The 15,384-nt window shown below is 41.4% G+C and overlaps 1 protein-coding gene across 2 annotated transcripts in view; it reads right to left on the reverse strand.

Moving 5' to 3' along the window:
- The window catches only part of SV2C (synaptic vesicle glycoprotein 2C), a 375,875-nt gene that overhangs the window by 38,312 nt on the left and 322,179 nt on the right, over positions 1 to 15,384 (reverse strand). For both annotated transcript variants that reach the window (XM_087862062.1, XM_087862061.1), the window contains exons 5-6: positions 1,821 to 1,954; positions 1,269 to 1,358 (exon numbers count right to left, since the gene is read on the reverse strand). In XM_087862062.1, the coding sequence (XP_087718188.1) occupies positions 1,269 to 1,358; positions 1,821 to 1,954 (224 nt within the window). The remainder of the gene's footprint in view (positions 1 to 1,268; positions 1,359 to 1,820; positions 1,955 to 15,384) is intronic.

Consider the following 15,384-nt stretch of genomic DNA (forward strand, 5'->3'; position numbering starts at 1 on the left):
GACTTAGAAATTCAGATTGGGAAGAACATAGAAAGATGTCCATAAAGGCCTTTGACATGTATGTCTGGAGCTCAGAAGAATTGTCCATTACGAGATAGCTGGAATCAGCTAAGGAAAATATATAAGGTTAAAAGAGAAATTGCTAAAAACAGAGTCCTGTAAAACAATATTTAAGGTAGGGGCATAAGAAGAAGGGCTTAAAAAGGAGGGTTTGGAGGAATGCATGCAGATTCACTGTGTTGTAGGCACAATAAGGAAAAAGACAAATTTGTCATGGTGGAATTGTGTAATGACTTTGAAAGTCACATAATAAATGACTCTGAGATTACCCATTCTTTGAGACTATTTCTTCCTGTTCTCACCTAATTGAGTAACAACATGGATGACCATGTGTGAATTTGGTAACTCAAACATTCTGGAAGAAAAAGCAGGTAAGTAGCACAGTGAGGCCCTGGAAAGACTCACCTTCACAGAAGATGCCTTTGGTAAAGGATTTTTCCTCACCTGGCTAAGAAGGGTTAGGTGACATTGAGTATCTAGATGATGCCTCAAGATTCCTCCAGCCTTATGATCCTTTAATTTAAAAAAATTCATCCTCTGTTGTGCATCTGCTTAAAAGATGGGCCTATTCAAAGACTTCCAGGTCCTCAATGAAGGACATTCATTACCGACCTTCATTTTTCCATTACATTGCATAAAAATTTTTGCTAATGAAGAATGTGTGATGATTTAGGTAAAGGCCAAACTAAGTCTATATTTACATTATGAAAAATGTGTTTCCTAAATAAAAATGAAATAAATAAATGTCAGTGGACTATTTAATGAGGGACTGCTTCATATGCTTTAACACCTATAGTTGATGTTATTTATAAAACCCTGAAGATCTTATTTATGTCCCCCTTATGTCTTACTGTATGTCTGCCTAAAGCTACTTCAGACAAAACATTATTAGTCTAATTGAATGACTGCCTATGTAAAAAGATTTAAACCATTGTTCCTTCCAAAAAATTCCATCCATCCAATTTTCACTGCTTTAGACTGGCCTTCCCCACTGAGAATAGACTTGGTAACAGGGACATAAGAACATTCCATGCAGAGCGAATGGCACACACAGAGCCAGTGAGTGCAACATGTCTACGTGAAGTGGGAATATGAGGAACCGAAAGACAAGCGTAGCTGGTGTAGAGAGAAAAATTTACAATCCGGCCTTTTCAGAAAAGGTTTCCCTGCCCTTGGTGTAGAAGAATCACTGAGAAGCAGGTACTCACCGAGAAGACTTTCTCAGGCTGACCCCGCGCTCTCATGTTTGTGTCATGAATTAATTTCAGGATCATCCACGCTTCATCGTGTTTTCCAACCTAAGAAATGCGAACCGACCATGAAGGGCTAAAAGTAAAAACACTCATACTCCCTGATCTTCCAATAACCATCTTGTGTTGTCAGAGCAAATGGGGTGTAATTGCACAAATGGGATATCCCACTGGATCTCCTTAAGTATGTGAGCAGTTCAATGGATGTGCCTAGAACTCGAAATAGCATCTCTGGCTACTAAAATTTCATGTATAAAAAAGTAGGACAAAGTCTTTTCACGGAGTGAGAAGTTACTTGCTTGAGGAAGAGCATTAGCGCTTTCTGGCCACGAGGCAGCTTTTTCACACACTTGTCTTTTAGAGCCTGTCTCCATGAGCCAACCCCTTCAGGGTTCCATGGTAGCAGGGAAAACGTACTTCCCAAAGAGGCAAACACACTTTGCTAGAATTAACAAGGAACTTTTTCCAATGTGTGTGGCTCCCTTGAATATTCATAGTAATACATGTTACCTCCAACAAGAACCGTGGGCTTTCAGGCATGAATGTGAGGGCCACCACTGAGGAGACACAGGGCAGCGCACAGACTATCACGAACACACGCCAACTGTGAAACTGGTAAGCTGACCCCATGCTGAAGCTCCACCCTAGAAAAGAAAGAATGGAAGAGTGAAGGAGAGCGCCTCTCAGATGGCCTGCTGGGAAAGCAAGGACCCCCCCCCTCCCCAATCACTGTAGGTGTCTACACTGCAAATGTATTAAGTCTTCATATCCACAGAAGAATGAGCCGATCTGGGCATTAGCCACAGTAAGCAGCTCAACTTTACAACCACCAATAGCAGTGTTGAGAGAAAAAAACCAAAGGGGTCAGAGCTTAAGTATGGGGGTACATGTGTGTTTCTGTACAACCGAATTCTAGGGGCCATGATAAATTAATTTGGAATACTTTTTGCAATAGACCTCTATGCTGGGACATGTTCTGTTTGCTCCTCCAGATCACTGCCCCTTCCCTCCCTCTTGCTGTGTTTTGGGAAGTGGACTGGTATGGAGGCATCAACTGGCTCGTGTGACCACTGGCTTCCATTGGGTCTGGCAAGGTGGGAGCAGCATTCAGGATATTTCTTTCCCTTGCTTCCCTCCTCCCTTCCCCTGGCTGGGTGGAGATTTGTCAGTGGGAATGCTCATCCCCTGGGACCTTCTCCTACAGCCACAGCTCTTGTCAGCTTCTGGCAATCACCCCCTCCTGGTGCCCTTTGAGGCACAGGTAGGTACAAGATGCCCTCCTCCTGCTAGCTCCTCAGTGCTTTATTATTCCCTATTGGTTTCTTTTCATTATTTCCACATGACTCTTTAGTGATCCCTTGTGAGGGTGTTGTTGGTTTCCTGCCAGGACCCTGACCAGTACAATTGTGAAGAAATGGCAGGTGTGGTATCTCTCCATATGCGCATGTCATAAAATAGATCAAGACAATTTAAAATTTCTAAATAGTATTTTTACTATAATGAAAATAAGTATAATGGGATACAAACAGAAATCTCTTTAAGAACTAAGGAAAACTGCTGAGAATAACCAGGAATCCCACTGCCATAGTCCCCTAGTTAAAGCTAAGCGTAAGAACTAAATAAAAGCTGAAATGAAATAATAAGTAAAAAATAATATTCATAAAATTTAAATAACAGTGGGAAAAAAAGAACTAAAAGGAAGCCAATTTTTGAATGAATATAAAATGGCTGAAAGCTAAATTCAAACGTGATTCTAAAAGAGAAATAATGAAGAGTATCAAATTTAATTGAAAACAGAGAGAAAATATATAGAGACATACATGAATTTCATGAGACAAAATTTTAGTTTTTAGCAACACGTGGCATTTATAAGGCCTTTTGTGAACAAAAGTCAGATGTTTTATACCGCATCCCCAGGACAGCAGTGTATTTATTCATTATTTACACAGAAGCCAAGTGAGATTCTGAAGGTGATGTAACTTCCTCAGGGCCACAAAGCTGACATTACATATCAGCATCTTCTCCACCCGGACTTGAAGCAGAGTCGTGTACCACACCCAGCCTCATGTCTATGCACACTGGCTCATCAATGCAGAATTTGTTGACAAATGATACAAACATCAGTGACATGCTACATCAATCAAATGATTAATAAACATTTTCTGGGAATTTAATACATACTCTATGGATTGGTAAATTAACCACATCATAAACTTTAGGAGAAGGTCCAAAGTCCCAAATATCCAAACCACAGAAAAAAAATTGGTGGAATAGAGAAAACATACCTTGTTCACTTCACATTTTTTTTAAAAGATTTTATTTATTTATTTGACAGAGAGAGAGAGACAGCCAGCGAGGGAGGGAACACAAGCAGGGGGAGTGGGAGAGGAAGAAGCAGGCTCCCCGCAGAGGAGCCTGATGTGGGGCTCGATCCCAGGACTCTGGGATCACGCCCTGAGCCCGAAGGCAGACGCTTAACGACTACGCCACCCAGGCGCCCCTGTTCACTTCACATTTGATCTGAAAGTTTCTTATAAAGAATATCTTTTTATTTTTTAGAAGCTCTAGATCATACTGTTTAACACACCAAAAGAAAAGCTGTAGATGGCTAAGTGAAGCAAGTGCAAAGCTACAGCACAGGATTACATCACACTAGTGGATAGAGCTGGAAGCTTCTGGCACCAGAACAGGGCTCCCTCCCTGCCCAAAGATGTCCTCATCCCCATGTCCAGACCTGTGACCACGTGACTCTATATGACAAAGGTACCTTGAAGGTGCAATTCAGTTAAGGATCTTGAGGTAGACTGATTATATCATAGAGCAAGGTCCGACCTACATAAGTAGAAGAGCTTTTCATAAAAGACAGACAGAGAGAAGGAGATGTGACGAGGGAAGTGGGAGCTCAGAGAGACATCTGAAGGTGCTGCAGTGCTGGCTGGGAAGATGTATCCAGGGCCACAAGCCAAGGAATGTAGGCAGCTTGCAGAAGCTGGAAAAGGCAAGGGCTGTCTTCTCCCCTCCCGCCTCCAGGAGCCCTGCAAACCCATTTAGACTTCCAACCTCCAGCATTTTAGGATAATAAACTTGGGTGGTTTGAAACCAGGCAGTTTGTGGTGATTTCTTACACCAGCATTAAGAAAGCCATAGCCTCTCTTTGCAGTTACAGCTCTGTTGCTCACATGATTGACAGCAATTAAACTAAAGAAGTTCAGTTCTTCTCTATGAAACCTCAGGCTCCTGGCTTTTGCTTGGACTTCTCTGAAGGCATCTCCAATGACCTGTCTCCTTTCTGACACCTGGTCTTAGAAATACAGCCCTTCACTCTCACTGCTCCCAAACATCACATCACTGGGGGAAGAGACTGACTGCGATGTGATTCCATTTGAGCAGTTTTCCGCCCACGGAGGAAACTGGACTACAAACTGAATCTAATCCCGGAGGAGAGCTAGCTGGTCCAGAGGCTCCCTCTCCTCAGCTTAAAATGCAGTTTCTTCAGGGGTAGATTCTTCTGCCCAGCAGCCTAACTTTAGCCTGATCACTGCGGTTCACATCCTTCTGTACTTCATTAGCTGTGAAGTGGGGCTCCGGCCCCCTGCTTGGTGTATGTGTGCGCACACGCACTGTGCTCTTGCTTTATATAAAGGGGGTGGGGTCCACTCTTTTCTCTCCCCGTTTTTTGCAATATGCTTTTCCCCAGCCTCCAAAACTCAGTTGTACCCCTCCTTCTGTCTCTCTTCAAATCTCTAGCAGTCTACTCTACTCCTTGCACTTGACACCCACCTCCTGTTTTCTTTGAGAACACAAACACAGAGAGAACTACATACATCTTTCCTTCTCACTCCTGAATCTCCCCACCCACCTGCGCCTGTCTGCACCCTCTGCCTTCCCTCAGGAGCACTGGCAGTTGGTCTGTTGTAACCATTCCAAGGCCAGTCTGTCCTTGAGACTCTCTCTCCTCCTTCTCTCTCTCAATTACAGAACTGTAATTACCTGTCCCTTCTCTCCGGCTCTCGTCATGGTGTTCTCTCACCTTACTTGATGGGTCATTCCATCAGCACACCCATCTCTGCCATCTAAGAAAAAACCCTACCTTGCCCCCCACATGCCTCTCTAGTTGCAATGCTACTCCTCTGTCCCCATTCTCAAAAGAATGGTCATGAGCAACTGTCTCCACTTTCTCACCCCAAATGGGCTTCTGCCCCCAAGTCCACAGAAGCTATGCCAGTCAAGGTCATCTGTCCTGCCAAATCTAATAGGCACTTCTCTATCCTCTTCTTACTCGAATTGTCTACATCATTCCATATAGCTGATCATTCTCTTCTCTTTGAAGAACTTTTTCCCTTGTCTTCCTCATTACAACATGTGCTGGTTTCTTTCCCACCTCATTGGTTTTCTTTCAGTTTCCTTAGCTGACTTTTTCTCTCACTAGCTCTCCAAAGTCGGTATATCCTAAATATTGATCGTCAGTCCTGTTTTCTGGATATAGGTTCTTTCTAGGCAGACTCGTGTATTTCTATGACTTTCAGCACCATCTATATGCCACTGTCTCTGACACACAGCCTCTTTCTAGGTCTCCAGAAACCCACCTCCACCTGCCTATTGACATCTTCACAGAGGTGTCTAATGGGCATCTCCAAGTTATTGTGTCCAAATGCAACTCCTGATTTCCTGCTCTACTACTAAAGAAAACTCTTGTTTTTCTTTCAATGTTCCTGTTTCAGCCAATGATACATTGTCAGCCACCCAGATATTCATGCCTAAAACCAGTACCTCATCCTCGATTCCTCTTTTGCCCTTACCACCTTCAAGGTCCGATCTCTCTGCAAGCTCCACCTTTCCAACAGACCTCAAAGCCACCCACTTCTCCCCATCTCCCCGGCATCACCAAGCTTTGTCTTTGCATTTGGTATTTTCCCTGCCAGGACTGCTCTGCCTGAATATTTGCATACGTTGGTGCCTCCTTCCCACCTTCCAGGTCAGTTTAAAGTTACCTCTTCAGAGAGGCCAAACCCTCAATTCCACTCTGTCACCAAAGCCTGTCTTATTGTTTCCACAGCACTTACTGCTATCCAAAGCTGTCAACTGCATTGATTTGGTGACACGTTTACTCTCTGTCCCTCTCCGCACTGGGAGAGTAGGAACTCTGCTTTTGTTACCCACCAATACATTCTCAGTGCCTATAGCAAGTCATGGTCCATAGACAGGTGCTCCTTAAACATTTGCTAAATGAAAACACACTCACACTCTCTCACAGTGCGTTTGTGTGAGTATTTGAACACATGACAAATCACTGCAGGCTAATAAGACTAGTTTTCTTTTGACATTTTTAAAATTCACACTAAACAGCAAACCTTGATTTATTTTTTCAAATTAAATTAGTAATTTATATACTGTAAAATCTATTACCTTTTCAGATTACCAGTTCTATGAGTTTGATAAATGAATAGTCATGTAGCTACCATCATAATCAAGAGGCAGACTGGTTCCATCACCCCAAAACATTCCTTCCTGCTGCCCTTTTGCTGTCAACCCTTCCTCCCTTGCTAGCCGCTGATAACCATTGGTCTGTTCTCTGTCCCTATAGTTTTACCTTTTCCAGGATGTCATCTAAATGGAATTCTACTGTACACAGCTTTTTCAATCTGGCTTTATACACTTAGAATAATCCATCTGTGCGGATTGTTACACTTATCAACAGTTTGCTCCTTTTCACTGCTGAGTACAACTGCCTTGTGTGGCTAGATGGCAGTTTGTTCACTCACCATTTGAAGGACAGCTGGATCGTTTCCAGTTTTAGGTGATTATAAATAAAGCAGCTGTCAACATTTCAGTCAGGTGCTTTGTGTCCCAAAGTTTTCCTTTTTGCTTGGGTAAATACCAAGGAGCAGGTTAGTGGAGTCATAGGATAAGTTTATGTTTAGTTTTATAAGAAACTGCCAAACTGTTTTCTACAATGGCTGTATCATTTTACATTCCCTTCACTTGTGTGTGATACTTTCAGCTGCTACAGATCCTTCCTACCACTGTTTTGTCTGTTTGGGTTTTTTGTTTGTTTTTGTTTTTTGTTTGTTTGTTTTTGCCATTCTAGTAGGTGTGTAATGGTATTTCATCATGATTTTAATTTGCATTTCCCTACTGCCTGGTGATCACCTTAATTTACTTTGTTTATTCATTCATATTTTCATTGAGTATCTACATGTGCTAGTCACAATGTTCCACAAAGTGGAGGCTAGTAAGACTTCTTTTCTGCCCTCGAGGAGTTCTAGTCTAGGGGAAGAGGCAGATTAGTTAACAGATACAACAAACAGTCCCACACATGCTGGAACAGGTTATGAAGAAAGTATGGTGGGAGTACAGAAGGAGCAGAGGTGTCTATCTGAAAGAGTATTTTCAACAGAGCCCAAGCGAAATTTCTTTTCTGATTTGGGTCCTGAACAAAGAGCTAATTCTTAAGTTTCTAACATTCAAGTTAGAGATACAATCCAATTCAATACTTAAGAAGTAGATGAAAGTAGCCAAGACAGGTTGTGCCATACCTGGTCCCTAACTCTTTCCTTCTATATCACAACCATCTGACCTGGAGAAAGGGAGGATGACCCTCGAGTGGGAGGAGGGAGTCCTAGAAAGGGAGACCAATGCTACTCCCCTTTTAGGACATGGCCCTGGGAAAGGGGATCAAAGACTGATGGATGATATTCTGTGTCCCAGATGAGGGACAGACACAGTGACAGTCTTGAGAAATGGCCCTGCAGATGCTTTGATAAACTAAAATACCATTATCTGGATCCAAAATGAATAAAAGAATGAAGTGGTAGAACACTGACCACCATAATTATTCAGCCATGAATTCCTGGGACCCCTCCCCATTTCGATTTCAGTATGGTTTACATCTGAATTTGAGAGTGATATAACACCTAAACCACCACCAGCAGGAAGCAGGGAGACATCAATAGGAATGAAGGACCAGAATATGAAACCAGGACCCATACAACTAGGGAAGTGGGTTATTGCATTTAGACACTCATCTGCACTTAGAAAAATGGATTGTCTTAAATGAGTCCTCTGTTGGCACCATGCCTTTCTTGTCTTATAAAAAAAAAAAAAGAAGTGATTCTTGGTGTGGGTGGTGGTTCTAATTGTCCTCTGGACTTTGTTAAAAAATACCCATCAAAATGTCATACTGAGGGATTTATCTACATATAATGTAAATTCCATGTATGGAAGAACCTCAATTAGGGTATTACAGAAAGCGGTTACTGCACAGCGCTAATCAGTGTGGCGCTAATAAGAGCATTATGCATCTCACATAGTAATCAAGGCCATTTACAAGCCTAGAGCCAACGTGCTCTAGGACTGCAGAAACTAGCTGCCTCCGCAGTTGTACGACTGTCTGAGATCTTTCAGGGTGCCAAGGCAGAAGTATGTGATGCATGTGGAAGAAGAATGCTGGCTTTCATGCTCTTTCTTTGGGGCTTAGTTGCTGTTGCGCTCGTGAATGAGCACATACTTTACTGATCTATATTTGAGTACCAGTTTTGCAATATTTGTAGGACGCAGTCTTTGGTAAGAAGGCAGTTTTTTTTTTTTTAAGATTTATTTATTTATTTGAGAGAGAGAGAGAGAGCACGAGCAGGGGGGGAGAGGGAAAAGGAGACTCCCCGCTAAGCTGGGAGCCCGACGGGGGTGGGGGGGGCTCTCCAGGTGCCCCAAGAAGGCAGATTTTAGGTGCAAGACACAGATTTAATGTTCTTAAACATTAGCAATCAGTATTTATAACAAATACATATATGTGAGACAAGTTTTTAGTAGCTAAGAAGTAAATCGCCTGTATTTATTGGTCAGTGGTCTTCACTCACAAGGCACAGAGACAACTAAAACTCTTTTTGGAAAAGTAGTTCAAAATCCATTTTCTTGAGTGGCAACACACTTAGGAAGGGAACAATGATCAGATAAATTTCTGATTTTATTCCTACAGAAATAAAGTTTTATACCCTCAACAGGTTACTGGTTTGCAATATAAATACTGTCTAATCCACGTGAAACATTAACGCTTGGCTAGAAACTCAGGTTGTCATCCATCTAATGTCATCTGTGACTTTAGAACCAGATGTAGCTGGACAGCCTCTAGTGCTGATAGCAGAGATTTTCACCTCCTCCTCATTTGTTAAAAAAATGAAAGAAAAAGAAGCCAGAGTGAGGGGAAAAGTTAAATCAACTATGGTATAGCCATGAAAAGCACACCATGTAACTACTTGCAAAGAATGAGGTAGATCTTTCTAAACTGATCTGGAAAATGTCCAAGTTACACTGCTCAGTGAGAAAGTTCTTTTTCAAACAGTGTAAACAGTAATCTCATTTTTACAGACACATAAAACATATTATATCCAGAAAACAAGGGAGGGGAGGTATACACTTAACTACTTTAAATGGCTACTCAGGGTAGGGAGTGGGTACTAACAGGGGACTTTCGCTTCTGGCATTATTTGAGTATTCTATTGCCTTGTTATACTATTTAATCAAAAAGGACAAAAAAACTTTTCAAAGAGTTGTAAGCCTTTGATTTTTCTCAAGGTCTGATGGGAAGAGAGAAAGTATAAGGAAACTGGAATGATAATTTTGACACTATTCAGCATCCATACAATTCTCGGAACTAAACAAGGTTCATTTTGATTGCAATGAATCTGAACATTGACACTATAGTGCTATTGATGGAGAGCAATGAGAAAGTGCCAGAGACTACCCTGACGTCTCCAGGTTGCAAAGGAAACAATATTCACAGACCTTTGATCTTTAAACCAGTAACTCTAGTCACAGGCTACTTCTGGATTCCTGGGGGCAGAGCCAAGTTGCATTTTGAGCCAATCATGTAGCACAACTGCTGACATTGGTACACAAAGTAATCACAATAAAAAAAAAAAAAAAAAGGCAGGGGGGCTCCCGGGTGGCTCAGCTGGTTAAGCATCCAACTCATGATTTTGGCTCAGGTCATGATCTCAGGGTTGTGAGATCCGACCTGGTGTCTGGCTCTGCACTCGACAGGGAGTCTGCTTCTTTCCTTCTCTCCCTCTACCCCTCTGCCCCTCTGTACTCTCTCTCTCTCTCCCAATAAATAAATCTTTAAAAAAAAATGGCAGGGATCTGCCCGCAGCACGTAACCATGCCTTTAAAAGGCAAGAGTCAATTCAACTACATCGGAAACGGGATGTACTGTATGGTGACTAACATAATATAATAAAAAATCATTATAAAAAAAAAAGAGTCAATTCAACTGGAATTATACACTCTAGGGAGAGGGTCCAAGGGTCCAAGTCCAAATAACTGCAGGAGTCACCTGTCTCTAAGAGCAGGCCTAAGCAACAAGCTAATCTTTCCTCTAGTTTCTCTATTTCTGTCTCTGAGCTCTGGTCTTACCATTAGGAATGCACAGAGTGAGTGGTCAACAGCAGGAGGAATGCCTCTGGTTCCTGAGTGTGACTTGTCACCCTACCCTGCTTTCAAAGAAGCAAACTTCCTGGTGGCTTTTGAAAGTCAGAAATTCAAGGGCTTATTTGTCAAGGTTATTTTTTTCTGGAATATCTTCTGTGAGTGCTTCAAATATGAAAAGAGTAAACAAGAGTACCTTTCCAGAAAGAGTTCCTGGTGCAAGCATGTATGACTCATTCAAGCATGGTTCTTCCCAAGCTCCAGTGAAAGAAAGAGTCTAAGAGTTTAAAAAAGGTGATAGCATAAAATGTGTGTAGATGTGTTTCTGTTTTCAACAAAGATCCTTTGGGATTTTCTTTTGTAGACAGACATTAATATAATATTAATAACATGATAATGTAGATCTATTAAAATCTTATCAAAGACCTTTATGTAACTATATACTACAGTAGCCTATAGAACTGGCAAATTTTGACCACATACAAATGAAGCTTATATCATAAATGCATATAAATGCAGCTCAATACTTTGTAAGTACACGTTGTATATACTCATATTTATTATCTTACAGTATATATAGGCACACATTGACTTTCCTTCTCTATCTTATATAAATATTTACTTAAAAACAACTGCGTATGTTTGTAGGTTTATATTAATACATAAACTCTTGCATAAGCTGATGTCCAGGCTTAGGAAACTGAAAAGCAAACATAACTATTGAGAATTCTTACATTAGGTAGAAAGTTGGACTAACAGACTCAAAAGCCATTTTAGGGCTAAGCTTCTCTCTGATTCTAAGATCTTGTACCTGGAACAGATGAAACCACAAGAAATTCTCTTTGGAGTATAGATCCATGATAAGAAATGGAGCACTTTAAAAACTTAACTAAATAAAACTAAAACAAACTTGTGAACTGCAGGTTGTTCTGACACAAACGCCCAAAGGTTGGTAGAAGACTCCTGGCAAAATAACGATACTTTTTCTGTATATTAGCAACCCAGTCTGATCTGCTTTTAAAGTAGCTGTCCTTAAAATACTTTTTAGTTGTTTTTTAATTGAATTAAACACACAATGTTACATATATTAGTTTGAGGTGTGCAACATAGTGATTTGACAAGTCTGTTCATTATACTGTGCTCACCACAAGCGTAGCTGTCATCTGTCACCTCACAACACTATGACAATACCATTGACTCTATTTTCTGTGCTGTCCCTTTTATCCCCATGATGTATTCATTTGCTAAATGGAAGCCTGTATCTCCCTCTCTCTTCAACTGTTTTGCCCATTCCTGCACTCCCTTCCTCTTTGGAAACCATTAGTTTGTTCCCTGTATTTATGGGTCTGTTTCTGCTTTTTGTTTGTTTTTTAGATTACACATACATGAAATCATATGGAACTTGTATTTCTCTGACTTACTTTGCTTAGCATAATGCCCTCGGTTCATTCATGTTGTTGCAAATGGCACTATCTCATTCTTCTTTATGGCTCAGTAATATTCCACTGGATGTATATACCACATCTCATCCATTCATCTATTGATGCACACTTGTGTTGCTTCCATATCTTGGCTATTGTAAATAATGCTGCAATAAATACAGGTGTGCACCTATCTTTTTGAATTGGTGTTTTCGTTTTCTTTGGTAAATACCCCATAGTGGAATTATTGGATATGATATTTCTATTTTTAATTTTTTGGGGAAACTCCATATTATATTCCACAGCGGCTGTACCATTTTTACATGCACCAACAGTGCACAAGGGTTCTTCTTCCTCCACATCCTCACCGACATTTGTTATTTCTTGTCTTTTGATACTAGCCATTCTGACAGGAGTGAGGTGGTATCCCATTGCGGTTTTGACTTGCATTTCCCTGATGATGGGTGATGCTGAGTGTCTTTTCATGTGTCTATGGGCCACCTGTATGACTTTTTGGGGAAAATGTCTCTTCAGGTCCTCTGCCCATTTTTAAATTGGTTGGGTTTTTTGGTTTTGAGCTGTATAAGTTCTCCATATATTTTGGATATTAATTCCTTATTAGATCTGCCATTTGTGAATATCTTCTTCAATTTAGCAGGTTGCCTCTTAGTTTTATTGACAGTTTCCTTTGCTGTGCAAAACTTTATTTTGCTGCAGTCTAGTAGTTTATTTTTGTTTCCCTTGCCTCAGGAGACCTATCTAGAAAAAATGTTCCTATGCTCCATGGCAAAGAGATTACTGCCTATGTTTTCTTCTAGGAGTTTTTATAGTTGAGGTCTCAGGTTGGGTCTTTAATCCATTTTGAGTTTATTTTTGTGTATGATGTAAGTAAAATACTTTTTTTTTCTAAGCAGCACTCCATACAACTTCAGGGCCCCTGTTTTATTCCAGATCAGGATTTCTTTTTGTTCTTTGGACACGGCCTTAGCAAGATCTTGTCTGTGATCAACAAAAGCTCTCTATCCATTCCTGGAAGATTTTCCATGATGTGGCATAAAAATACTAATGGAATCCATTCTTAGGTGAAAGATAGTTCCCCAGGGTGGGGATAAGGAGAGGGCCATAATATTTCCAGTGTTATGACAACAGAGGTCAGCCTGAGTGCTCTTTGTGGCTGATGCCAAAGGTCACCCTCATACATCTTCGCTAACTGTTGCCCTGTCTACCTGTTGCTTTTTTCTAGCCCCATTTCTTGCCTTGTAGTCTCTGATCCAGAACAAATCATTTAACACTTGACAAGTGAAACAGCTGCTTAGCTCATGATTCAGGCCCAAAACGACCCTTAGAGCTTTGTCATTCATGTCAAAGAAATTCCATTCTAATGGGCTGGGAAATACACGCAACCACATGACATGCAATCACATGAGCCCTGGTTTTGGGGCTGCGCCTCAAGGAAGGCGACATCGCAGGCCCCTTCCAAGTGCAGTGATGGCAGAGCAACTCTGGAGAGGTCTATCCTTTTAGCCCCATCACCAGCTATTGTTCACTTGTATCCAATTTAACACCACACCCTTCACATCGTCTCAGGTTCCTAGCTCACTGACACCAGAGGCTTCCTGAAAGGCTCCGGCCCATGTGGAGGCACTCAACCTTGCTCAGAGCCTTCCACACCAGAACTGGGACAGTCAGCCTCTACTTTCATCCTTCTCTATGTCCAGCCAGCCACTGGGAAATGTAACTCTGTTTTCTGTATTTTGCCCAAACCTCTCCTGTTCTCTCCATCTCTGCTTTAGCTGAGGGCCTTGATCTCCCTCCCTGGGTCATCCTCCCAGGGCTGGCGTGCAGCTGGCATGGTCTGTATGGCTGTGACGACTTCTGAAATACAGAAGCACGCAGGTCATGGATATGGTCCTGAGCCCTGGTGCTCTGCACCTCTCCACGGTCCAGCCACACACGGGCAGCACCAGCCCAGCAGTGGGCCTCAGAGGTTCCAGCACTTTGGCTTTTCTCTCTTCTCACTGACCATAGCCCTCATGCTAAATCAGTTTAATGCCTTCTCTCTTTAATAGAGCTCCAGCTTCTAGTCTTCCTAGTCTTCAAGAGATCCTTCTATAATAAAAATCAGATCTTATCACTCACCAGCATAAAACCTGTCCAGTGGTTCTGTGTAGACCCTTCAGGATAGAGCCCAGATTCTTCAGTGTAACCACAGGCCCTCCAAGACCTGGCTCCTGGTTCTGTCTGCATCCTCATTCCTCATGATCCCTCCTTCCACACTGCTACCAACAAATACTTTGGCGTCTTCACTACTCCTCACCCGTATCAATTTGGAGAATTCCTAGACTTCAGTCTTCTATTGACCAAGTAGGGAGAAATGGCTTCTGTAAATTCTTCAGGACACACTAGAAGGTATTTACTTCCCCCAGTGAGTTTTCTTGCTATCCTGTGAATTCCCACAGTGCTTAGCACAGTGACTGACAGAAAAGCCACAGGAGAGAGTGAGGATTTATCTGCAAGACTGTTCCATGAAGCCACGGGCCATGTCCTACTCATCTTTAGTATAAAATATGACAAAGAGTAGTCACTCAGCAAATGCTTATGTAATTAACCAATGAAGAACCCACTCTTGGATTCCTTTATAATGAGTTTGCCTAGTACATTCCAAAGTGACTTTCTGAAAACATATTTATTTTCTAATTTCTAAATATAGGAAGTTTTTTGTTTTGTTTTTGTGACTGATTTCTAAAATTTCTAAGAGCATATGTTTGGTGGTTTTCTGAGATACAGTGGAACTTGCTTTAGTGCTCAGATTGATCCATTTTTGTTTTTGTTTTCCAGCTTTATTAAGGTATGATGGACAAATAAAAATTGTATATGTTTTAGGTGTACAATGGGATGATTTGATATGTGCACCTTTTGTGAAATGATTATCACAAATAAGTTAAATCACACATGCATCACCTTACTTTTTTTGCAGGGGCATTGTGGAGGGAATACATAAGATCAACCTCTTAGCAAATTTCAAGTATACAACATAGAATTATTAACTATAGTCACCATAATATATATAGAATTGTAGACACATTAGATCCTCAGGACTTATTCATCTTCTAGCTGAAAGCTGTACAAGCCTTTGACCCATTTCCCCAGCTTCTAATGGCATATCTCACCCACAGCCAGACAGCAAAGGGGGCTTCCCCCTACAGCAAAGGATGTATTTTCTCCTGGAC

The sequence above is a fragment of the Ursus americanus genome, chromosome 5 (genome assembly GCF_024610735.1).
Source record: "Ursus americanus isolate L20-20 chromosome 5, mUrsAme1.1.p, whole genome shotgun sequence".
NCBI classification, from domain to species: domain Eukaryota; kingdom Metazoa; phylum Chordata; class Mammalia; order Carnivora; family Ursidae; genus Ursus; species Ursus americanus.